This window comes from Neomonachus schauinslandi, chromosome 5 (assembly GCF_002201575.2).
Source record: "Neomonachus schauinslandi chromosome 5, ASM220157v2, whole genome shotgun sequence".
NCBI lineage: Eukaryota > Metazoa > Chordata > Mammalia > Carnivora > Phocidae > Neomonachus > Neomonachus schauinslandi.
The window spans coordinates 50,899,092-50,926,303 of NC_058407.1; the positions used below are offsets into that span (position 1 = coordinate 50,899,092).

Sequence of the window (27,212 nt, forward strand, 5' to 3'; positions counted from 1 at the left end):
TCTCTGCTGAGAAAATATGGTATGGGGTATTTGTTTAGAGCTGTTCGGCCTGCAAAGTAGGAGCTCATGCCTTATCCAATTTGAGTTCTAGGAAGGAGTCAAGGCCAGAATTACCACTCCATTCTACAAATTAGAAAATTAAGCCTTCTGAGGCTTCACTGACTTTCCCAAAGTCATATATGAGTAATAAGCAGTGGAGCTGAGATCAGGTTTCATGACTTTCAGAGAAGTACAGAGATCATTTATGTTAACATGGTCAAATACATGTTCATTTCTTTCTGGTCTATGAATATATATTTTTCCATAGTTGTGATAATATTATATATTTAGTTTTGCACTATGGTTTTGTTTTTGTTTTTTTTTTTGCTTTTAACATTTTAACATAAGCATTTTCCCATGTCATTTTAGATTTTTCCAAAAGTTGTTTTTGATGCCCCTATTATCGATTTTATGAACATACCCATAATTGGTTTACTCATTCCCTTATTGTGTGTTACTTAGATTGTTTTCAGGGTTTTCATACTAGAAATGTCACAATAAACATGTTTTTAAAGTAATAGATGGTCACTGAGTAGGAGGCCCTGTTTGTCTTATTCATCACGACTGCCAACACAGGGCCCAGCACAGAACAGGACTTCACAAATATTTATTGAATTAATGTTTGTACCAAAATCTTGGAGCTCATCTCATTATTTTGTTAAATAGATTCTTAAAAGTACAGTTATTGTGTCAAAGGACATGAACTAGGAACATTTCAAAAGGCTTTTAGAACAAATTGCCAAAATGCCAAATTACTTTCCACAAAGGTTGTGCCCATTTGTATCCTGGTTAGCAGTGGGAGAGGGCCTAGCTCACCATAACCTCATCAACGTGGGTTATTAATCATGTGAGCTATTTTGCTGACTTAAAAAGTGAAAAGAGGTTTCTTAGTGTTCTTTTAATTTGATTTTTTTACTCCAACTGAGGTAGAAGACATTTTCCTGTATCTATTAAATGATGTAAAATGTCTACTGACCATGCTCATTTTTATATTGAAAATATAAAATAATTTATTGACTGCAAAGCTCACTATATATTAACTATTTACACTTTCTGGCATATTTTTCAGTGTATTATTTATTTTTTTAAGGTGGGGATATGCAGAATCTAAGTCTATGTGATCAAAACTGTCTTTCCCGTTGTCATTTTTGTTTTTCTTTTTACTTCTGTGCTTGGAAGTTAATTCTTATTCCAAAGAGTAGTTATGTGATAATTTACACATGCTTCTAGTATTTTATCAAAATTTCTTTTGGCAATAGTATGAGGTAGGGCTCTCATTGAATTATTTTCCTGAGTATTCAGCTTTTCCAGTGTGAGAGGTTGAATTGATTCAAGATATGCCTTTTATTTCACATTAAGTTCTTCCATACAAAGAATTTTAGAGTTTACTATTTGTTCTAATAGTGCAATATTTTTAGTTTTATAATATTTTTAAATAACTGATATCATAACCCTGTCCTTTTTTTAAAAAAAAAAAATTAGTCTTATTCTCTTAGCAGAATGCTAGAATAACTTTGATATCAAATGAAGATCTCAATAAGCACTCATATAAATCTATACAATAATTAGGAAATCAGATAGCCTTGAAAAGTCCATTTTCAGGTTGCATCATCTACTCCTTCTGGTGGATCTCTATTATCACATCCCAGCACTGGAAGAGCTGCAGACTAAATAAGCAGAGTTTTTTCTTTTTTTCTTTTCTTTTCTTTTTTTTTTTTTATGCTTCAGATATCTAATTAAACCTTCTTCTCGTTTTTTTTAATTTTATTTTATTATGTTATGTTAGTCACCATACATTACATCATTAGTTTTTGATGTAGTGTTCCATGATTCATTGTTTGTGTATAACACCCAGTGCTCCATGCAGTACATGCCCTCCTTAATACCCATCAACAGGCTAACCCATCCCCCCACTCCCCTCCCCTCTAAAACCCTCAGTTTGTTTCTCAGAGGCCATAGCCTCTCATGGTTCATCTTCCCCTCCGATTTCCCCCTCCTTCATTTGTCCCTTCCTACTATCTTCTTTTCTTTTTTTTTAACATCTATTGCATTATTTGTTTCAGAGGTACAAGTCTGTGATTCAACAGTCTTGCACAATTCACAGCGCTCACCATAGCACATACCCTCCCCAGTGTCTATCACCCAGCCACCCCATCCCTCCCACCCCCCACCACTCCAGCGACCCTCAGTTTGTTTCCTGAGATTAAGAATTCCTCATATCAGTGAGATCATATGATACTTGTCTTTCTCTAAGCAGAGTTTTTTCAGTTTCCTGGCATAAGTACCCATGTAGGTGTAGACAGCAAGAGTGTGAATTTGGGTTTCTCTTGGGTCATCCCAGTGTTGAAGTTACAACTAGCAGCCCTTCCAGAGTATTTGCTTCCAATCCAGATGGGTTTGGGGTTCTAGGAAGTTCCTATGAAGGAATGAGGCCTTGAATTCTGGAGATAAACTCACCTGAGATTTGTAGCCCCAAGGCTATGGATATCCCATTCCAGATCCATGGGCATCCCTATTCCACACAGATGGCATTGCTACTGTAATCACATACTGCTACATCACGGAGACAAGAACATTCTTGGAGTATGGCCATTACTCATTCTCATGCCATGTCACGCTGTGTTTCTTTTTAGTCAAAGATAATTTTTTTATTAAATTTTCTTGATCATATCTTTTGCTCTTTCTTTTTAGAAGCAGTCAGGAATAAAACAAATACATGATATATCTCAATTTCCATTTTATATTCTTAAATTTTTCCTTTGTCGTTTTCTGATTATTAAAGGAATACAAGCTCATTGTAGCCCATTAAATAACTAAATTAATTATACAGTTGCACCTGCTCAACTTCCAATAAATCTTGCATCTTTGGGTTTCCAATTTAATGCTTGTATCCTAAATCTTCCCAGCCTTATTCATTTTAGTGTCTAGTAAAAAAAGCTTACTGAAATTCTATTTCTTCAGATATTGAAACAATCCAATTTTGAATATATGATGTGACAATATTTTAATACACCATGCTGAGATAAAACTTCAATTTCTAATAATCTAGAATCTTTATAAATAATAAAATTTAGGGGGGAAAGTAATTGATGCTTTGGACAAGGTAGGAGTAAAAAGGCTAAGCCTTCTTCTGGGTTGAGGTGACTTGCGCATGTGTGTGTGTGCATGCACACACACACACTGCATGTACAACCCCACCCCCCTGCATATAGGGTTTTGAAGGCAGATGTAGGATTTGTTCGCAGAAATGCAGGTGCAAGAAGTTTATGGGAATTTTAGCTCATTGCAGGGCAGTTATTCATTAGCCTTATGAGCTCAGTCCGCACAGTAGGAGCAGTAAGGGTACCTTGAATTATTAAAAAGTAACCAAATCAGTGTGTCTTTGCCCCTAAACATCCAGGTAGTATTCATTACTCTACTGGTCTATTTTATACCCTCACGCTGCTAAGTTGTTCTTTCATTCCCCCAGACTCCTCAATGCCAAAACATTGCATGAAAAAGAAAACTCTTGATCTTTAGCAGTTATGAAGTGCCTGCCTTCTGGCATCTGAAGAAAACAAAAACAGGAAATACAAACTGCAGGTTGCTTCAGTAAAACTGGATAACAAAAAACAGTTCCCATCAAGCCAAGGCTTTACCTCTTTGAACACTATTTCTGTCAGACCATGAAACCAACAGAGCAGGCTTGTTTCTCAACCAAAGACTTCCAGGAATTCCATGTCTAGAAATTTTTCAATAGATGCTAATGCTGGAGGGACCCCAGACCTTAGGAAAGAGTGAAGCCCAGGGAAGGGGCTCAGTATTCGCTGAGAGAATGAATGGCGGCCAGCACAGCTTAGGACACTGATGACTATATTGTGATCTTGTGATCGCACAGCGAATGGTGGTCACGTGGTGCCGCGGATGAGCTCTCTCTCCTCTCTCATCTCTTCCCTCGTCAGGGCAGTGGCTCGCGTGTCTGGAGGCCCCCATCCCAGTGCGGAAGAGGAATACATTGGCTGTTTACTTCTATATGAGTTTAGTTTGTGTGCAGTCAGCTGCACATCAGTGTGTACTTGAACACCCTGTGAGTTGTGTTCAATCTGCTTTAGTTTTTCTGAGTTGTTTTAATTTACCTCAGCTTCAGTTATACAACCTACACTGCCCTGGAATTCACAACATCTGGACTAATTTCATCTAGCTTTTGGTAAAAGTGGCCCTCTACTCATATGCTTATTGTTGCAAAAACACAACGTAACTGTCATGTTTCTGTTATTTCTTGGAAGTAGGGCATCTGTGCTTTTTCTTCGAGATCTCTTTTTCTTTGTGTGTGTGTGTTTTTCTGCATGCACACTGTTCGTGTCTTATACTCTGTATCTCCCCCTGTCTATGGTGAATTTCTGTCTATTTATGTGTATGTGTGCTGGTATGTGTGCAAGTGTGTGCCTGTGTGTATAAAGGTGTATGGGTGTGTCTCCCACAAGGTCTATCTCTGTCAGTGCTTAGTTTGTGATGAACATGCTAGGTGCTGAAATTACAAAAACAAATAAGATATGGTCCTTGCCTTTGAAAATCTCATCCTTAGCGAAGGATGCAGAATCATAATTAAATCATTATATTATAAGCAATCATATATAGAGGTGTTGGTGAAATACGTAAGTGAAATGATTTAGGCACGGGGTGTTAGGGAAGGTTACAGAGAGCAAGTGCTGTTTCATTTTGGTCTTGAAAGATGAGTAATAGGACATTGGACAGAAAAGAAGAGAAAGAATATTCCAAGCAGCAGGATGGGGGTGTGGAGTCAGGACAATGCGGCCAAATACCACATGTTGAGGAACAGAAAGAAATCTAGTTTGGGTAGAGCACAAGTTGCACAAAAGTCAATTACTAAAGCTGAGGCTAACTAAAGTCAGGTATGGTTTTTTGGTTTTGTTGTTGTTGTTTTTATTTGGGGGGGGGAGAGGCAAAGGGAGAGGGAGAGACAGAATCTTAAGCAAACTCCCTGCTAAGCACAGAACCCATTGTGGGGCCTGATCTCACAACCCCAAGACCATGACCCAAGCCGAAACTAAGAATCAGACACTCAACTGACTGAGCCACCCAGGCACCCAGGTGTTTTTTTTTTTAAGCAAATTTTTTGGGAACACTTTAAAAGGTATAATTACAATTCTTATTACTTGAATGGTCTTATAGATAAAATTTATAAGCAGAAAGGAAGACAGGTAGAATTTGCACACAAAAAATAAAATTTCTATTTCATGTTTTAACACTGAAAAATAGGCAAGTGTAATTAGTGTAATTTACGTATCTTTTATTAATTTTTACTTTTATTTTAAAAGTTAATTCACGGAAACTCATAAACTAGGTATCTCCTAACTTTTAAACTTTATTTCCTGGTTCCTTTCAAATCATTCTGTATTGAGATTCAGACCGTAATTATGTTGACATACCTCCTGTTTCAAAAGAGATAGGTATGTGTTGGTAAAACTTTTCCACCTGGGCTGAGGGAGTTTGTGATGTTTTCATTTTTAATTGAAGTTGCATTTGTTAAGTTGTGATTATAAATATGTAAAGAAAATAAGCACAGTTTTAAACCTCGAGTGTTAGATCTTTAAAAAATGAAGAAGGAAAATATTTCATATGAATATTAACATGAATTGGACATAATTTTAGATTAGTACAATAATTCTTAGAGATAGCTTTCCTATTGGTTTACTAAGAGAATAAAGATGCTACATCTTTAGTTCTCTGCCAAGATTGCCTAAAGTTTTTCATTCAAAAATATAAAAGACTTTTTTTCTTTTGCATTTGACAGAATTAGGCATAACTATGCTACATGAGTGAGTGCTTTGATGAGTTTTTTTTTGTTGTTGTTGTTGTTTTTGAGAGAGGGAAAGAGAGAGGGTTGGGGCAGAGGGAGAGGGAGGGAGAGAATCTTAAGCAGGCTCTATACTGTGTGCAGAGCCGGATGCAGGGCTTGATCCCATGACCCCGAGATCATGACCTGAGCTGAAACCAGGAGTCAGATGTTCAACCCACTGAGCCACCCAGGTGCCCCAGGAAGTGCCTTTTTTAAGTAGGCTGCGAAGTGGAGGCTGAATAAGGTCCAGGAAAAAGATGCACCTGGAAAATAATAGTTCGGCTGATGACATGTGGTGAGAAAATTCGGAAAGTTTTATCTCTGAGAATCCTTTCAGGTTCTTCCATCCTTTTATGCCTCAGGGCAGTTTATTGACCTCCCCATCCATGCAAAAGATTCATGAGAACAATTAACAAAATTTTAGAACTGAACCAAGTGAAAATGCACTGGAAGAGTTAACAATTGAAAGAAATTTGTCAACCCTTTTGCTTCTTTTTGAAATGTAAATCCCTACAGTGGATTTTTGTGTTTTGTAAATTGGCATTTTCATGTATAAGATTTCATTATACCAAGGCTTTCAGCGGGGAAAATTTTACTTTGAAACTTCAGACACAATTTTGGTTTTCTCTCTCTTATTACTTCTGTTAAAATGTCTAAATACCATTTAATTGATTATTTGCAATGCTCAGATCTCAAGATTCAGGAGAACTGGAAATCCATGTTATTTTGAGAATGGCACTTTAATAAACACGACAATGCCAAAGCCTTGAGAAGGGTTTTTGGTTGTTAAGCCCATTAAGAAGATTATATGACCAGGTCATGTGCAACACCTTATGGAAGAGCATACCAATTTCCAAATCATTCCTTCTTATAAACCTAGGGAAAGGTTTATGAAAACTCTAAAGGAAAAGGATTTTTCTTGCCTTGGGATGATTTCCCCAATCTTGGCAGTAACAATAACCTGCCATATAGAAACAAAATGAAGCAAAATTTCAAATATCTACCTATTAGCAAAATTTATTCCTGTTTATAAGGAAGAACTAGAGCCTATTGTATCAGCTAGATCAGTATTCCCCAGTGGATATGTTATGATAATCCAGTTGATTTTAGAAATTTACATAATTGAGGGCTCAGTCAGTTAGGCGTCTTCATTCTTGATCTCAGCTCAGGTCTTGAGCTCAGGGTCGTGAGTTCCAACCCCACAGCAGGCTCCATGCTGAACATGGAGCCTACTTTAAAAAAAAAAAAAGAAATTTACATAATCAATCTCTTAGCCAATGACCTGGTCCATTTTCCACCCACTGACTTGTGGGTAATCCACAACTGGTGGCCTCCTTGCTCTCCCAGTACACCATCATCATTAGTTGCCACTCTTTGCTAAGTCAACATCTACATACTCCCAGGTGATCATTACACTCACACACACACATGCACACAAATGGCTCATTCTTAGGAACCTAAACCATTAGATATAAGCTTATTTTATCACACCAAACTCCCTTCTAGATCCCCAAGATATGAACACTTCTTAATATTAACAAATAGCCTGAGAAAATATTAGCTTTACTAACTCAATCCAATAATTGGAGTCTAGTCTGAGTCGTAGAATATGTCCAAAGAAAATATTGTGTCACTTTTTACAGAGTAAAAATAAACTAGTGCCTATGGGTCCTTATTTAATAGATTCTGGAATACTGTTTTTTAGCTCTTTTTGGATTATATGGAGTCTGGTGAAGGTGCCCACAAGGTTTCTTTCCCTAATTAATCAATCTGTGCTACCTATTTGCACCTTTAATTTTTAGAGAAAAACTTTTTTTTTTTCAAGATAGTACAAGCCCAGACTAGGAACAAAATATCCCAGATTCCATATTAGGAGGGCACAAATTAATGAGTCATTCATTCTTTCTCCACCCAGCATGATATGTAAGTTCTGTGGAGAATGCCCATATGATCAAAATACAGTCTCTACTCTGGTGGAGATACAAGAATATCAAATAATGAAAGTGAACATTTTTGCTTTGCTTTTTGTCTCTCTTACCAAGATTTCTATACAACTGGAATCAACTAGATAAACTGTTTCTCTATACTTGCCTTAGTTGTTCAAGTCGGTTTCCCGTGTCTTGGAAAACAAGATGGAGTGGCAGCATTTGAAGTGAATGTGATTGTAATGAATTCTGAAGGCAACACCATCCTACAGACGCCTCAAAACGCTATCTTCTTTAAAACATGTCAACAAGGTAATCAGTGATCACCATCAAGAGAAGGCTCATAAGGCTTCCAGGTGTGATGTGGTTAAAAAGATAGATAGATAGATAGATAGATAGATAGATAGATAGATAGATAAATAGATAGATAAATTTTATGGTATTATTATTATAACCACACCAGTGGGTGGAGGGGCTGGTTACTACAGGGTCCAGTATAGTACTAAGAGATTTTCTCTTCTATGACACCACTCACAATTTTAGGAACTCCCAATACCCCTTTAAAAGCCCTCTCTTCTACCTCTCTCCTTCCCCTCCTCCAGCACCATCTTTGGGAGTCCCCAACCTCATAGCAAGGTTGCCAGTCATTACCAGCATCTACCATCTATTAGGGCAATAGCACTCATACCCCCACCACAAGCTTGGTGCTGCTGACCTCTCCGGAGGACAGGGTACCACCATCACACCAGCAATCTCTGCCAGACAAAGGCATCTCACCCTGATGCCCATGTAAGCATGAAGGCCTAGATTTTTTTCCCCATCTTGATACAAGGTTTTCCAGCACAGAATTTAAACTCTGGAGGCTTTCAGTGCTCTAAAGATGAACCAAAAGGCCATTCCACCCTCTGAAAGTGAACATTGTGGGTCTTATCATTTCTTTCAGTGTGTATTTAAGAAGGTACAATAGATTGATAGGTGGGGATGAAGGCAGAATAAAGCTTGCTTTGCCTTCTTCCATGAGCCCCCTACTGTTGGAAGTAGAATTGAGAGAAGCAAAATCTGACTTTGATGAGGATTTAGTGAAGCACAAGAGGTATAGAGAGAATATAGGTAGAAGTTATCAGTATTCAGTAAATGATGGTCATCGGTGCATGGGGGGAAAAGTCACCATGAACCTCTTCGTGCTCGCTGTAATTCACCCAACACAATTTCAGAGGTGTCCATATAACCTTGTTTCTTGTTGGTGAAGCCGAATGCCCAGGAGGGTGCCGAAACGGAGGCTTTTGCAATGAGAGACGCATCTGCCAGTGTCCTGATGGATTCTATGGCCCTCACTGTGAGAAAGGTAAAGAATGGAGAGATCCAGCTACCCTCGCTTGCTTCCTAATGAAATTGATGTCATGGGGCGCCTGGGTGGCTCAGTTGGTTAAGCGACTGCCTTCGGCTCAGGTCATGATCCTGGAGTCCCGGGATCGAGTCCCGCATCAGGCTCCCTGCTCAGCGGGGAGTCTGCTTCTCCCTCTGACCCTCCTCCCTCTCATGCTCTCTGTCTCTCATTCTCTCTCTCAAATAAATAAATAAAATCTTTAAAAAAAAAAAAAAGAAAAGAAATTGATGTCACACAAGAGCCCCACATAATGCTTTTTTAACACAGTCCTTGGAATTATTTTTGTGGTCATAACATAAGGATTGGTAAAATCTTAAAGAGCCACAGAAGAGCAGTTGGAAGGTACTTCTAAGAGTGGTTTTCTGTTAAATCCAATATATGGTGACAGGGGCAGAAAACGTTAGCACAATGTTTACATTCTTTGTGGCCACTACCCACCCACCCCAATTTACTATTATATACACTATGCTTTGGCATAATCTTATGAAAGGTTTGAAGTTTTCTCCTCCACTTACATTGGATTTAAAAAGCTAATATTACAATTGATTTGACAATATCTACTCCAATTAAAAGTAGCTTGATTTACAACTAAGTCTACACCTGAGTTAGGAAGTTGCTATAAGGCAAAAAAAAAAAAAAAAAAAAAGGTGAAAATCATTTGTATTGTAAGTACATCTATCTCAGTGAAATTACTATTATATGAAAGAGTTAAAGAGGAAAATGTGGACTAACCTCAGGATGCTCAAATACCAAGAGCTTATTTGATGAGAGTGAGCAAAATATTTTTCATCTTCAAGACGTAAGAATTTTTCTTGTCTGCATATATTTTGGAATTAGAAGATCTAGGAAATAGGGCAGGGAAAAATATTTACAGTCTTAAGAAAGCCATGTCTTAGTCAAAATAATGATTCTAGACAAATTTTCATCAGCCACTGAAATGGAACAATTCCAAAATTCTCATCTATGAAATTGGTAAAAAAGAAAAAAGCCTCATTTACAATTCACAAATAATGTTTAATATAGCAAACCTGTATCTCTAAAGACTTTAAAGCCAACCACAAAGATCAAAAATGTAGAGCTATTGTATTATTGATATTTCCAAAATGTTCCTTCCCTAAAACCCTACTTGGCCTTAATCAGAGCTCTCTCTCTCTCTCTCTCTCAGCCCTTTGCACACCACGGTGTATGAACGGTGGGCTTTGTGTCACTCCTGGGTTCTGCATCTGTCCACCTGGATTCTATGGAGTCAATTGTGATAAAGGTAACAGTTTCTTTCTAAGAACAAGGTTCTTTTTACTTTTTAAATGTTTAGTTAAAAGAAGTATATTTGATATATCATCACTCTCTGTAATAGCTCTGTAAATAGGGTATAACACTTCATTGGCTGCTATAATAACTTTAACCCCAAATTTTAGTGTAGTTCAACACACTCGAAGTTTGTTTGCACTCATAGAATGCTCCAGTGTAGGAATCCCTACAGTGGGCGGGGCAGCCCTTCACGCTGTGATTTGGGGGCCCAGGCACCTTCCACCTGTGGTCCCGCCTAGAGCTCTGGAGCTCTCTGGAGCCAGTCAATGAGCAGAGAAGGAGATTGGAGTAGACACTGCTTAAAAAAAAAAACAAAAAAAACCCTGTTCCAGAAGTGATCCCCAAAACTTCCACACCTATTCTCTTCCATGGAGAGGAATTCGCCTCGTGGTCCTACTAGGTGCCTGTCCCAGATGCAGGCTGGAGAGGTGGCATCCCTGGCTGGACAGCTGTCTCCCATGGACAACTTGACAGGAGGGGAGCATGGATTTTTGTGTGCCACGTGGGGTTTGGGTATGTCTTAAATCCGTTTTATGGGTGAGCTTCGAAGACTGAAATGAAAGCACCTGCTCCACATTTCCCAACTGACCGGCAATTCAATGGTCTGCTCACAGAGGACAGCCCTGAGAGATAGTTTCCCTCCTTCCTGTGACGTAACATCGTAGCCAGGCTTACTCTCAGAAAGTGGGTTCAAACTTGGCTCTAAAATACTCAATGGACCACAGGCTTTATGAGATACCTATTTGTTTTGCCCAGTTCACATCTTTTATGGGGAAGAAAAACCTAAATAATATTATGCAAAGTGTATGTATTTAATGACATTATCCTTGTGTCAAAAATGCTAATTGCATGAGTAGAGCCCTGTTTTTTTAAAATAAATACATGCCGTAAAAAAGAAAGATGTGTTAGTTTTGAGAAGTGTCTCTTTAGTGATCATGCAGTCAGCACCAATTAAGACGTAAATGAACTGCTTTTTAAAAAAGAAGGAAAAACTCCAAGAAGAATCCCTCAGCATGAGTCAGAAGAATAACTTACAGGTGTCTGCTCTTTGATACATAAAGTACTTCGCACCTTTATCTGATTTTACATTCAGCAGCCTTTTGAGATATGTAAAGTTGTATCTGCTTCATTCTCAGAGAAGCGAGATGAGGTTTACGGAGCTTCAATAGCTTGACCCGAACTCACATCTTCTGCTGTACTGTGTTGTCACTCAGCCTACCTGTTCGGGTCCCCATTCCTCCAGAAGTGACTCTGCCTCTGGGCTGACGACTTGATCTCTCTGTGGGTCACACTTTCCCTGTCTCTAAATTGGGAATTAAGCCACTGCCCCTGGCTCCCCAGCCCCAAGCTAATCGAGATAATACATGAGACCATCTCTCTACCTTTTATTTTGAAGTGATGTAAAACTAGAGTATTTGGATTTAACACAATCTTAAAGTTTGGATTCATAAAGGTTAAGTATTAAGGACAAGATAAGAACAGCCAGTGAGTAAAAAAGTTTCTTTTTATTTGTCGAAATTTAGCACTCAGCATCTCTGCTCTTCCAAAATTGGGTAATTCTTGACACAGAATTAAGCTCAGATTATCACAAAACTGTTAGGAAATAGAGCAAATCTCCTTCAGAGATTTGGATGAAGAACTCAGGAATGAACAAGTTTAAAGAGATCATTTGTGAGGGCTGCTTGCTGAGATGTGATCGTCATCGGCGTTGAACAATGGAGTACCAACTGTAATGTTTTTCTAACTCTACGGAGTCACAAACACTGCATGGTCACTGTTGAAGGAAAGTATGTGTATTCCAGTATGTTTTACATTTTGTAATATTTTACCTTTCAGATGAAAGATTTTTCCCTACTTGTTAGACTCCAGTAATTGTATTATTATTATTATTATTTTGGAAAGTCTATTGAAATTCCACTTGGTCTCATTGGAGATCTGGGAATATTAAAAAATAATGGTTTTTACTACCTCAACAAAGAGATGCATTTATCATCCAGGAGGGAGTATAGAGCTTCTGAAAAATGGTTTAATTACTGGCACAGAGCTAGAGCTGAGCACAACATATTTGAAGCAACATTAAAGATTAACTTTCAGTGGCTCTTGGGACTTCTGTTGCAAACTTTAGGAAATGAGTAGTTAAGCCCTGGCCCGGCATGCCCTCAGCCCCAGTGAAAGTTAGCTGGTGTCTCAGGTTCATTTTCCTAGTCCAGAATCATTGCACAAGAGAAAGGTAGAGAAGCTTGTAAAGTATTATACAAATACTAAGAGCAGGGCCACATTCTTTAACTAGCTTTGTCATCATTCCGTGATTTCCAATTCAGCTCCCAGGTTCACTGCCTTCTATTCATTAGAAGGGATAGTGCCCAGAGGGCTCTGGCCAAGCAGACCCTGATCCTGATGTTTTCTCATCTCTTCTTAATTCCCCAGGAGAAACAGGGACAAGTAGGGAGCAGAATCACACTTGCAAAAACAACTAACTATAAAGCCGTAACAATCCTAACAGCAAGTAGCAAGGAGGAAGCCCAAAGAGCTGGTTCTCCTAAATCCTAAATTCTATACCCAAATGCTGCTGCTCCCCTCTGTACTGGGGGGCTGGGTTTGCCAAAACAATAGGGCATTGCATTAAGACGGGAGATACTTGTGATTTTAAACAAAAAGCTCTATCATTTAAGAAGCATGATATTTGCAGAACATGCCGGTTGGACTACTTTTCCACAAAGAAAGCATACACATAACTTTTGGATCTCCTCTCTGATTTTCCTACTGGAAGCTTACTTCAGCATTTGTTCATCTGTAGCCAGCTTTGGCCTGTTTTATATAGGACAAGAACAAATAGGCCCTATAACTGGAATTGCTGAGACTCCAAGCTCTCATTTTCCTCTCCTTTATAGAAGGAGCCAACTTGTCTATTTTTAGCTACTTGCTCTACCCTCGTCCCCATTTTTGCCCTCCATTTATTTTAGGTGTGAGCAGTGAAATTCCAGAAGTTGACACGAAGACAGGGTTTAGGATGAATCACAAACAGTAGGATTATTACCTGGAAAATCTAGTTAATTGGACTCCCACAATAATCTGTCCAAGTAGCTGCTGCTGTTTCCCTGTGAATGGGATCTGAGGAGGATTGACAGTCTGTTCTTTTCCGAACACCAGCACTCCTTCCTCCAAATGTCCTAAAAGTCTGTTTTTTTAAATCCCTATTACATAAGATGAATCTCTGTTCTCATTCTGAAACAACAAAAAAAAAGTTGCTTTCTCCTTTGCCGGCTCGTAGTATTTACGGCCTCTCTCCCTTTCATCCATCCTAAAGTAAGTCTTCCCTTTTTTACTCTTCTTTTAGCTTCAAAAAATACTTTAGGGGGTTTATAGGGTTCTTTTTTTAAGGGCATAGATATTTACATGAAAATAAAAAAGATAACTTTTTTTACACACCCTGCCTTTTTTCTCTTAGAAGCCCCTGGGGGAGAATAGTGTATAATGTGTGTGCTATCCTGTTATGTTGTTGGAACCTGCCAATGGTCAAGCAACTGGTTACAATTTTTGCATTTGCAAAGTGGCTGACTTGACTAAGTAAATGGGCAGGAGGCAGATGTCTCAGAAGTACCACCCCACTTTAAGTGAAGTTGGATTTTTTTTTTTTTAAGATTTAACCTACTGTCTAATGCAATTACCCGTTATCCATTCTAATAGCAAACTGCTCAACTACCTGCTTCAATGGAGGGACCTGTTTCTACCCTGGCAAGTGTATTTGCCCTCCAGGACTAGAGGGAGAACAGTGTGAAATAAGTGAGTATTGACTTTCTGCATTCTCTTCGTTTCATGGGGAGGGGGGCAGAGGGAGCCTCAATACTCCACCTAACCCTATCATTTTATCAGTGAGGAAGCTGAAGCCCAGAGACAATGAATAGTTTATCGAAGGTCTCAGGCCAGTGGTTTCTTTACACTAGATTTAGCCACCATTCATTTTGGCTAAAGGTGGGGCAGTGGGTGCCATAGCTCAGCTCAGATGACTCTGAGCACACACTCTGACTCAGTTACATCTGGGTTTGGGTTGTTCGGCATGTTGCGTTGTTTCTTGTTAGTGAGTTTGTCCCCTTCTCTTTGTGCAGAACCTCTCGCTTCAGCCTAGAAATGTAGACCAGAGTTTCGGGACAGGTGGATTTGTTTATCTACCTGCAGGCATAGAATTTCTTCCCTGAGTTAGACGGAGCCAGTGACCCATCTAAGAGGAAAGGATAGATTCAAGAAAAAGGGAGAAAGGGTGGCACAGCAATAAAAAAAGAAAAGAACAAACTAACAGCACACACAACACGAATGAATCACACAGATGTTAAGTAAAGGAAAAAGTGCATACTGCACGATTCCATTTTTATGAAGTTGAAGAACAGGCAAAATTAATGGATGATAGTAGAAACCAGGATGGTGGTTGGGGGCACAAAGGAACTTTATGGGGTGCCAAAAATGCTCTATATCTTGAATGATGAAGTATCACATGAGTGTTTATTTAGGTAAAAAAAATAGCTGAGCTGTGAACTTAGGATCAACGCAGTTATGTCTTCATTGTGCATTCGTGGTATGTTTGTCATGCTCCCACACAAAGAAAGAAGAATGTAAGGGTGGAGTGTGGTAGATAATCACTGTTTTCAGAATCAGGGTATCAAACTGCTTATCCTGGCTCTGCCACCTACCGGCCATGTAACCCTCAGCAAATCACTGAAGCTCTCTCCTAAATTCAGCAACAAGCCAACTGCCTCCTAGATTGCTTTATGATCCAGAAGACAGAGAACGCCAGCGCTCTGTTCAGGAAGGAGCAAAAAGAATATGAGCATGTCTGCTAAGGGTGCCGTGTCCCTGCCTTTCTGGAAGTTCTGGAATGTAGCGTTTGCATTTCCAGCTGTTTTTTTTTTTTTAAGACTTATTTATTTATTTATTTGAGAGAGAGAGACAGAGATAGCAAGAGAGAGCCTGAGCGGGGAGGAGAGGGAGAAGCAGGCTTCCTGCTGAGCAGGGAGCCAGATGCGGGGTTCGATGCCAGGACCCTGGGATCATGACCTGAGCCAAAGACAGACGCTTAACCGACTGAGCCACCCAGGCGCCCCAATTTCCAGCTGTATTGTATCTGTAAAATACTGCTGTGTTTAGTACAACCATAGTTTCTGAAGTGGGTTGCAGTGGGCTCAAAATTAAGTAATATTGGCTTCCTAGTTTAACTTTCAATCTCTAATTTATTTGTGAGTTTTTGTACTTTAATGAGTAGTAGATGAGGTAACCATTTTTGATAGAGTTCAAATGAAATACCTCTGAAGTTTCCATAGAACATGAATTTAATTTTCAGGATGTGGTGTCTGTTCTATTAATTACCCTGCCCTGATAAAGATATCTCTGAACAAACTCCCCTCAATTTTCTCCCTGTAATTACTCTCAGACTTCACGTACTTAGCTAGATCATATTTATGAATCTTTGTTCTTGGGCTCATTTCTCTTCATGTAAGTATGTCCTTGGGTTTATGAAATTTCCATTGACAGAGACAATTATTTCTATTCCTTTTTTCCCTAACTGCACCAAAAATGTAGGCCTTTGAAGCCTCCTGATTATCCCTATCACAAGTTATGCTCAAATCCCTCTAGGAAATGTCCTGTTTCTGTTACAAGAACCACATTACTAAGAAAATATGGAGCTGAAAGTGCCTCTAGTACAGTAGAGACAAAAAGTTGAATTATGAGTTCTTATTTTAAAATTGAGATGTAATTCACATACCATAAAATTTACCATTTTAACACATGCTATTCAGTATATTCTTGAAGTTGTGCAGCATCATTTGTCTCATTCCAGAACATGTCATCACCCACAAAAGACACCCTGTACCCATGAGCAGTCACTCCTCATTCCCTTTTCCCCAAGATACTGGAAACCACTAGTCTACTTTCTATCTCTTGAGATTTGTCTATTATGAGCATTTCATATAAATAGAATCATGTAACATTTGCCCTTTTGTGTCTGACTTCTTTCACTTAGCATGATATTTTTGAGGTTCATCCATGTTGTGGCATGTATCATTACTTCCTCTTAATTGCTGAATAATATTCCATTGTGTGGATATACAAACCACCTTTTGTTTATCCATTCATCAGTTGATGGACATTTGGGTTGTTTCCACTTTGGGGCGATTGTGCATAAACCTGCTGTGAACATTCATGTACAAGTTTTTGTGTGGACATATGTTTTCAGTTCTCTTGGATATATTCCTAGGAGTGGAATTGCTAGGCCACATGTTAACTCCATGTTCGATTTTTTGAGGAACTGCCAAACTGTTTTCCAAAGCCACTGTACTATTTTACATTCCTGCCAGCAATGTATGAAGGTTCCAGTTTCTCCACATCCTTGACAATACTTGTTATTGTCTGGTTTTTTATGAGATATATATTCTGATGTTACTTATATTTTCATTTCCCATGGCCTCTCTCAGGACTGATATCTTCTCAAACTTCACTTTGACTTAATTTGAGATACTCTTGCCAGTTAACAAATAACCTCATGGGTTAGAAATATCTGGATGTATAGAGTATACATTTACCCCATTACTTAAGGTTCAGAGACATCCCAAGGATCTTCAGTGAACTTTCAGCTAAAAAGTTTACATGGATTATTTATACTGTATTATAAATGAAGTTTTAAAATAACTTAATGGGTTCTTATTTTTATAAAAGTCCTCTGTAATGTAGTGAAAAGAAGGGGCACGTGCATCCCTATGTTCAGAGCAGCAATGTCCACAATAGCCAAACTGTGGAAGGAGCCGAGATGCCCTTCAACAGATGAATGGATAAAGAAGATGTGGTCCATATATACAATGGAATATTACTCAGCCATCAGAAAGGATGAATACCCACCATTTGCACTGACATGGATGGAACTGGAGGGGATTATGCTAAGTGAAATAAGTCAAGCAGAGAAAGACAATTATCATGTGGTTTCACTCATATGTGGAACATAAGGAACAGAGCAGAGGACCACAGGGGAAGGGAAGGAAAACTGAAGGGGAAGAAATCAGAGAGGGAGACAAACCATGAGAGACTCTGGACTCCGGGAAACAAACTGACGGTTACAGAAGGGAGGGGGGTGGGGCGATGGGGTAGCCAGGGGAAGAGTATTAAGGAGGGCACCTGTTGTGATGAGCACTGGGTGTTATACACAACTAATGAATCTTTGAACACTACACCAAATACTAATGATGTACTATATGTTGGCTAACTGAATATAATAAAAAAATAAAATAAAATCTATGGGACTAAAAAAAAAAAAAGTCCTCTGTATAAAATGTCCTTTATTAAAAAAATTTAGAATACTAAAAAAAAATTTAGAATACTGAATAAAACAATTAAAAATCACCCATAATCCTAAGACCCAGAGATGATAGTTGTTGACACTATTATAAACCATTTTTGTCTGTTTTCTATGTAAAGCAGAGTCACGCATTTACGTTATCCTACAATCCGATGGGCAGAGGAAGTTTAATGTCCTTATTTTGTCGATCCCTAACTCATTACCTCCCTGGACTCATCCACTGGTTATAGTAAAAATGCTAACATATAAACTTAGTCAAATCTGTTTGCCTTCAGGCAATGCTTAGTCTGTTTTAGGTAAAAATGTGTAATCTTTCAAGTTGGCTCACTTTCCCACTGTCCAATGGATAGAATTTGTTGCAAAATATTTTCAGGAAAAGGAAGTCAATGTTAAAGACACTTAGAGGATTCTGATTTTTAAAGCAATCAGACCTTCATGAGGCTTTGGCTTCATAAGATTTGATTTTGAATGGCCTTGGGACAGTCACCTGTAATCACATTTCTGCTGTGTGATAACCAAGAGAGAACATCCTTATTCCTTGCTGTGGTGAACCTAAGGACTCTCACTTCCCTCTGACCAAGAAAACAAAAAGACCCATGGAGCCAATGAAAAGGTTCTCTCCACCAGTCATTCTCTGTGATACCCTGGCTACCAAGTTCACCTCTCATTGAATGTGGGGAAATTTGGGCTCACCAAGCATTTCACAATAAGTACTGTCTTTTCTGCCACATAATTATTGCCCCATGTCTTGTTTACTTGAAAAACCCAAGTGCATGGCAGAGTACTGTGATATGAACCAATTTTGTACGTACAGTGGGGTCAGATGGTTCATTGATACAAATGGAAATTCAGAGTTAGGCATTCCTTTCCTTTAGGTAAGAGTTGGGATCTTGACCAAATAGTAAATGCTATTCTTTGTATCCAAACCTAGCAAAAAGGAACCTTTTGGATTTTTAATGGTCAATGAAAAGGTGGTATTTTATTATTAAGGTTGTTTGATGCCTGTTTCTAGAACATCCCTGCATCAGAAAAACTTAAAGGTGTAATGGTATTCCAGGTCTTTGAGAGACTCTAACATCTCACTATTATGTCTGTATTGTCTGCACGATAATGGTCGATTTATACATGAAGAAAGTACTTTTGGATAAGTGAGAAGAGAAGCAAAGTGTTTCAGCAAAATAATTTGCATATGGAATTCATGTTTATCAAACATAGTGCTTGCTGGTAAAACATAGAGTAGCTCACTTCTTTCGAAGGATCATTTGACCATAAAAAGAAGAGCTTAGAGAATAAAAGGGTGTTGTTTTATGATAAAGATTTCATTTCTTCTCCTTATATATTGAGACCTTTGTAGTGAGTGTTCTGCTAAAATGTAAAAAAAGAAAAAGAACAACAATAAAAAAATCCAGACCCCTCCACTACCAAAACCTAATGGCTATTTGCTCTCTTTGGAACGTCATCATGCCCGTCACGGGATGCGGTCTCAGCTCTGGGTGAACAATCCTTTTTCTTCTACTTCTTCAAAACATTCAGCCTCAGGATGGCAAATTCTAGATTGCAGAAGGAGAATAAATAGCTTCTGGAATAAGAAGACAATCATTATATCATTTTTTACATTTAAGACCCCACTCCAGCTCTAAAACCCTGTAACCCAAAGAGCTATGAAAACATTAGCACTTCTCATTTGGCACTGACATAACAGAAAGAATGATGTATTGTGAGGATCTAAGACATTCTAGAAAAAAGCACAGGTGTGGGATGGGGCCCCTTTGGTGCCCTACCTCATATCTCCTCAGCCCGCCTTTCACTCCAGTCACTGCTGGGGGAACCTGTTTTGCACAGGCATAACCTGATTGTACCCCATCTTAACTGCTCCACGCTTCTCCTGCTTACTACCCAGAGGCTCCTCTGAGTCCTACAAAATCAGTCTGCACTCACATAGTGGCAGACTGGAAATGTGAGGAAGTCATCCCATAGGGTGACCCTCGATTAGTGGGAGACAGGTGCCAAAGAACAAATGCTCCCCCTCTCCCTTCCTAAAAGTGACTTGAAAGTGCAGTCTCCATGGCTCCTCAGAAGGACCCTGCAGGAGAGAGCCTGGGTGCCTATAGTAATGACCAACCCACACGCACACTTCTGTGTTGGCTTTTCCTCCTTCCATCCTTTGCTCTCTTTGTCCCCCATTCCGGTTTCCTAGGATCACTTTAGCAAAGAAACTCTCTGCATACAAGCCCTGCTCTCTGGAGCATCCTAAGCTAGGAAAGATACTGCTGGGTGCAGGTGTAGGCCTGCTTTCGGAAAGAGTAACATGCAAAGTCAGAACTCAGAGAAAAGATCACTTGGCGGCTTATTCACATCTTAACTTGTACTGTATCTTAAATTACAAGCGTTTATGAATCAGAATTTTGTTCTGTTTATTAAAAAGTAACATAAATGTAGCATGTGGGCAACACATTTATTGTAGCAGATATACATTAGAAATCACAAGTAAAAATACGAGCCCATTTGTTCCAAGAATGAAATTCGAACAGTATCAAAGCCAGAGCAGGTCTGATTAAGTGGGAATAGCTGCCATTTAAAAGCATTTATCCTCTGGGTGCCTGGGTGGCTCAGTCGGTTAAGCGTCTGCCTTGGGCTCAGGTCATGATCCCAGGGTCCTGGGATCGAGCCCCGCATTGGGCTCCCTGCTCAGTGGGGAGCCAGCTTCTCCCTCTCCTTCTCCTGCTCCCCCTGCTTGTGCTCTCTCACTCTCTCTGTCAAATAAATAAATAAAATCTTTTAAAAAAAAAAAGCATTTACCCTCCAAAGCCCTGCAATTCCTTTGAAAAATGTGATGACCTCTGAATGAAGCACTGAGTCCCTTGCTTATTTGCATTCTCCTCTGTTTCAGGCAAATGCCCACAGCCCTGTCGAAATGGAGGTAAATGCATTGGTAAAAGCAAATGTAAGTGCTCCAAAGGCTACCAAGGAGACCTCTGTTCAAAGCGTAAGTACCCATCCACGGAATCAGCCGGGCTTGGGGATCTCCTCCTACACAACTTCTGGACCTACTGCATGTTGCCTAAGCATCACAATGAACCTTTCTTCACGGACATCTGTGTTCCCTTTATCTAGAACAAAGACATTGTCTGAAACCCATGCATAGGAAAACACAGACACATTCACACGCGAGCAACTCAGCTTTTTAACTATCCGGGGTTTTCTTAAGGAAAAATGAGCTTCCATTCCAGCAGTTTCCGAGTCCTACTGAGCCATCTTTTGTGATTGAGAAGCATCAACTTTAGTTTGCCATCTCTCTTGGGCCTTTTTCCAAAAAGTCCCAAACTGACTTATAGCTGGAGATTGGCTTAGAAAAAACAACAACAACAACAACAAGGGATGAAGCCCAAAATAAAACACATTCCTTTTTTTTTAAAAGGAATTTTTTTTTTAATTTTTTTTTAATTTGAGACAGAGAGAGAGCATTTTTTTTTTTTTTTTTTAATTTGAGACAGAGAGAGAGCACAAGTGGGGAGGAGGGTCAGAGAGAGAGGGAGAAGCAGAGTCTCCCACTGAGCAGGGAGCCCAATGTGGGGCTCAATCCCAGGACCCTGGGACCATGACCTGAGCCGAAGGCAGACGCTTAACTGACTGAGCCACCCAGGCTCCCCAATAAAACACATTCTAAAGAACTGCAGGAGAAGCAGCTAATTCTGAACAATGAAAGCTCAGAAAACACTTTCTATCTCCTCCGATTCTAGCTGTCTGCGAGCCTGGCTGTGGTACCCACGGAACCTGCCACGAGCCCAACCAATGCCAATGTCAGGAAGGCTGGCACGGGAGAAACTGCAATAAAAGTGAGTGAGTGGAAGACATCGGGAGAGCCCGCCTCTAACTTGTCTTGGCTCCTGGGGCTAATGGATAACCCATAGCTCAGCCCTGCCTTCCGTGTTAGTAAAAGCAGCTTCCCCCTCTCTGCCTCCTCTCCTCGGTGCTCCCCCCTGGACCCCTCAACTCTTTAAACCTTCGAGTCTAAGTTTTAGTGTCTAAGGGCAATGCAGCTGTGTAAATTATCACCACATCTATAAAACAGCTCCATGGCTCTTTTCTAAGTGAAATCAGTAATTCAGGTTGATTTGGTCATACAGTGTGGTAACCATGAAAGAAATAACAAGTATAAGAGTTTAAACCAAATATATAGATCTATTTGGCTCTGATTTTATCCTTCAAGATCTATCCGTGAGCATATAAAACATGAAGAATTTTGCTCTTTTAAGATCATTAAATGTTATTGGTTATGGTATACTTTAAATAAGATCTTTTGAGCCCAAAAAGGAAAAAAAGAAAGAAAGAAAGAAAAAAGAAAGAAAGAAAGGAAAGGTCTATGGAGTATGGGAGAGAGATTATAATGGAGCTGAGCTTTTTAAAATTTACTGACTACCCAAAATGAGCTAGCTGTAGAGATGATAAACCACTGGCCTGTTTTCGACACAAAATGAAGCTGGTTAAATTCAACCATTTCATTTCGATTGATATCTTCTCTGTTCCAAGCAGGAATCCAGGCGTTGAAGACCTGCCAGTGAGCAGACAGAAAATGCCCCGCCTGGTGGAGCCCAGGTTCTAGCGGGAAGGACAGTCAGTGAGCAAGGGAACGAGCTAAACATTGTGGTTTCGGTACATCTGGCAGCTAGCATTCCGTCTCCTAGCTGTGGGCCCAGCTCCACTTTTCCTTTGAGGGAAGGAAGGCTTCAGTCATACAATAGCCTTCAAATGCGGAAGTTCAGATTGTGCCTGTCACAGTGAGTCTCCAAAATAATGGACACAAATGGAACAGATCACCTTCACATCCAATGTTTTTCTAGATCTGCAGTCTCCAAAGTGTGGTCCATGTAGCCCAGGGAGTATGGAAATGATCGTTAGGTGGATGGAAAAGACAGATTTGACAAGAGTTTTTTATTTTATGTTATTTTATTGTATTTCTATATAAACATATATATAAATATATTTATATATCTCGATCCCAAATCTCTAATTTTTGTGCGTATTTTATAATGTTCACATTATATTATTATGATGTATATCTAATATACTTATATGTAGGTATACATGCTTTTTTGTTTGTTAGTTTTAAGGCTGGTTGGTGTCTGGTCTAGGCTACACTAAGCCATTGGCTTGAGTCTTGTCAGGCGCTAAGTTGACTAGATGGTAGATTGAATTGGCTTCGGGTGGGTGTAGCTTAACAAGCTCCTCTGGAAAATAATTCTTTCCCCAGATAGTAATGGATGAATTGTATCCCTGCAGGGACACACTTGGGGGAAGTTTTTGGGGGGGTTAAAGACCTATAGAAAACGAACCATTTCTAGAGACACTTTGGGAGAGAGTAAACCAAATCCTTTATGCCACCCTTAACTCAGGATGCAAGTAACTTTTGAGACATCCTCGGGCCTAGGAATGGCCTGAGGTCATACTATACATCCCAGGAGTCAGTTACAGAGATCTTCAGGGACCAATATTTGGGACCTGGTGACCAAGAGTGATGGCTGAGAGTACAGCAGTCACACCTCCAAAAAAAAGGCAAGTCAGGGGCCCTTGGGTGGCATCGATGAGCAATTCGGACAGGTCCACCAGCCCCCACCCACCACCACTTCTCGACCTGCTGCTGAGAGTTTTGTCATCAATGTACCTCCCTCAGATCAAGGCGTTGCCTCAAGAAGATACCCCGGTGCCTGATTAAAATGCAAATGTGTGTCCAAGAGAGGCCACCCAACCATTTTGCACATTTGCTTAGAGAATCAGAAAGAGGTTTATTTTGACCAGGGGGAGGTGACGAGGAAGCGCAGAGGCACAGAGTTCTGCTGAGAACAGACTCCCAGCGAGGTGACAGTCTGGGAGGTCTCGGGCACCCAGACATGTTACTGGGGAGGAGGACATTGGAGACAGACTTCCCGGCTGAGGCTCACCCTCCCCAGCAGGGAGGTTCAGGCTTCATGGGTGGCGGGGAGAACAGCAGGGTAGGGATTTACTCCAGCGCATTGTTGGCTCATGTTCTGGCTGTTCCTTGAGCTACTAGCCTACATACTGACAATTCAAAGAAACACATTCAGGAACAAAGTATTCCGTTCTCAGTAGTTACTTAATGGCATGCTTGCATTTAAAAACCACAGGGAACAAATGGAATGCCAAACTTGACTCTAATGCACAGGAAGATGGAGGCAGATTTTTTAAATGTGATTGCTGTCTTGGATCCGTTTTAGGAAATCAGTAGAAATGAGTCAGTGCCCCAAGCACCTCCAGAAGTTCACAAGTAGGAGAAAGGGAGGTCTGAAGCGATGGAAATTAGTGCTACCGTCCACTTAAACTAAGCTGGAAATGGATAGATGCCGGCCATGACTGAAACTGACAAATCCCCATTGATAAGGAATCCATTCAAATCATAACCCTTCTCTAAAATGTATCATGGAAGTCCTTACGTCTTACAAAACTCCCATTTTGTATAAATGCAATAGCCACACTTGATTGTGTGATCGATATGAAGAGTGGGCGTGTTCTGGATCAATATAATCGAGGCTGGTTTTGCAACTCAGTGAAAATGATCAAATCCTCTGCAGGTGCATCCCTGCTTTGGGGACCTCAGTGCCACATCCTTACCAGACCTTGGGTGGAGAAAATCCTTCATTCGAGCACATCCATCCAAACTTTGCATCAAGAGTTTCTGCATGACCAAAATCTATAGTGAGTCAGAGCTTTGATGGAAGCCAGATTTGATGGAGTTCCTAAAATGGGTTTCTTTTTTAGGAGAGATCTTGAACCTGTAACATCTCTTCATTCAGGTGGCTTTTTGTGGTGGCTGTGGTCTTTCACTCTGGGTTGAAAAGGGAAAATGGATTTCATTTGAATGGTTAATAATGAATCTGAAGAGCCTGTTTTTGTAGTTTCTTTTCTTTTAAGCTGTGAACAATTTTACAGGGTACGGAGCCAGCCTCATGCACGCCCTGAGGCCAGCAAGCACGCGGCTCAGGCAGCGCACGCCTTCACTTAAAAAGGCTGAGGAGCGGCAGGACCCACCTGAATCCAATTACATCTGGTGAACTCCGACATCTGAAACGTTTTAAGTTACACCAAGTTCATAGCCTTTGTTAACCTTTCATGTGTTGAATGTTCAAATAATGTTCATTACAGTTAAGAATACTGGCCTGAATTTTATTAGCTTCATTATAAATCACTGAGCTGATATTTACTCTTCCTTTTAAGTTTTCTAAGTACGTCTGTAGTGGGATGGCATAGATTTCTTGTTTCAGTGCTTTGGAACAGATTTGATATTATGTCAGTTGATCAGGTTAAAATTGTGTCTTTTCAGTTGTGTAGCTGGCAAATAATTTCCAAAGTCACAATGCACTCATGGTGTCGAGGGGCTAGGGAACACTGGAGAAGGTAAATAGAACAAAATGCATAAATCAAGGGTTTGGATGGAGCAGTTAACCGTATTGAAGTTACAACATTTCTAATTTTACTGTCATGTGTTTAGACATTTGTCACATTTTTTAAATTCCCCTTGTTCTTAAACTCTCCATACAATATATTTTGACCTTACCATGATTCCAGAGAATTCAGTATTGAAAGAAAGAAAGAAGAAAGAAAAAAAAAAAAGAACATTGTGGCAGTGGCATTTAACAATATAATATATTGTAAACACAATAAAATAGGGACTATAATGTATGGACTTTTGGCATTGGCTTGAAGCAATATAATATATTGTAAACAAAACACAGCTCTTACATAATGAACATTTTATACTGTTTGTATAAAATAAAGGTGCTGCTTTAGTTTTCTGAGGGTTGTATGGAGTGGTCTGTGCATGTGCTATCTTATGGAAATAAAGTCGGTCGCAATGAAAACTCTGCAGTATCATAAAAAAGAGAAGATAGTCTATTCTCTGACCCAGTCCGGCTCCCCAGGCCCACCCAGCCCTCCCAGCCCTCTGCCCCTGCTCCAGCCACGCCGTGCTACACTCTGGGCACTGCCTAAGACCTTCCTAGGTTTGTCAGCTCCCATTTAGTTGGCACTGCTTTCAAGAAGTCCTCTCTAACTAGAATGTGTTGAATATCCCTTTAGTGGGAGGCTTCCTAAGACTTTCTGAAAGTGTCAGAATGTGGCAAATGACAAGAGCTACCATTTATTAAAAACCTATTGGTCCCCAAGAACATGATAGCATGTTGTCCTACAATCCAGTGAGGAAGGTATCATTGTGCCCTTTTACAGATAAGAAAACTGAGGTAGGGAGATACGTAGCAATTTACCCAAGATCACACTTGAGAGGGACAGGTTTGAATTCATGTCACCTGACTCCGAAGACTTAACACTAGGGGGTTTCCCCACCTTCCTTTTGCTCAGCAAATGCAGAACACAAAACTCCACAAATCCCAGGCAGATACTTTCCAATATATTTTAGTCTCCTCATTCTCCCAAGGAAATGTGGACTTTATGTTATAGATAATCTAAAGCCTATATGTTTTTCTTTCGCTGAGCGATGGCATAATGACTTGTGTGGTTCAGGGATGTGACGTGTTATGGGAAGTGACCAAGGGAGGGGCTAGAAGCAAAGTGAACACGTCTTATTGTGGCGCTGGGCCACGGCAGTCTTCCTCCTCTAAGTAGCCAGAGCCCCGAGTGCAGCTTCTGCTCACGTAGACTTGGCGAAGCAGGCCAGGAGCCAAGGAGCTCACCCTGGGGATCCCAATATGAGAACCAACTGATTTAAGACTTGGAAGTAAAAATCCAGATGTTTGATAATGAGGATTTAAGACGGTGACAGAAAGTTAAGTTTGGGGATAGGATAATAATACTAATAGCTAACAAATAGTACTTAGCTTGTTCTGAGCACTTTACCTCATGGATGAGTAATAAAATGGTGGGGAAGTTAGACTGAAGGCAGCATGACGAACCACAATAGTCTACATTGATCATCTCCCAACCAATTTGACTCTACAGTCCATTAGAAATTTCTGAGCCCATACTCCTACATGTGACTATTATTTATTTACATATTTAACTGGTATGCTTTATAAAAGCCAGAAATGTTGAAGAGATAAAAACATACATAGAAGCTCTAATATTTTCTCCACTTATCCAGAAGACAGTTTTATGTACGCCCTGTAGTACACACCCTCACAGGAGAACTCAGGCTAAGAGGAGAGACAGTAGGATCCAAAATGGCTTTAGAAGCAGAGCGTCTGCACTCAAGAAGGATTTCAAACGTAAGCAAGGGACTGGGTCACTGACTGAATGTAGGGTTCTAGAGAGGAATCTGAACAGTGATGTAAGTGACTAAGAAGGAAGAAGTATGGGCAGTGGTGAGGGTTTCCAGAGATGCTGAGTTTCGTACTGAAGATGTTGAGT

The 27,212-nt window shown here is 39.9% G+C and overlaps 1 protein-coding gene across 1 annotated transcript in view; it reads left to right on the forward strand.

The window, feature by feature from the left end:
* The window catches only part of WIF1 (WNT inhibitory factor 1), a 67,795-nt gene extending 42,106 nt beyond the window's left edge, over positions 1-25,689 (forward strand). Inside the window, exons 4-10 of the mRNA XM_021678626.1 lie at positions 7,975-8,115; positions 9,053-9,148; positions 10,356-10,451; positions 14,186-14,281; positions 20,728-20,823; positions 21,578-21,673; positions 24,783-25,689. Of these exons, the coding sequence (XP_021534301.1) occupies positions 7,975-8,115; positions 9,053-9,148; positions 10,356-10,451; positions 14,186-14,281; positions 20,728-20,823; positions 21,578-21,673; positions 24,783-24,904 (743 nt within the window). The 3' untranslated portion in view covers positions 24,905-25,689. The remainder of the gene's footprint in view (positions 1-7,974; positions 8,116-9,052; positions 9,149-10,355; positions 10,452-14,185; positions 14,282-20,727; positions 20,824-21,577; positions 21,674-24,782) is intronic.
* Positions 25,690-27,212: the final 1,523 nt, after the last annotated feature.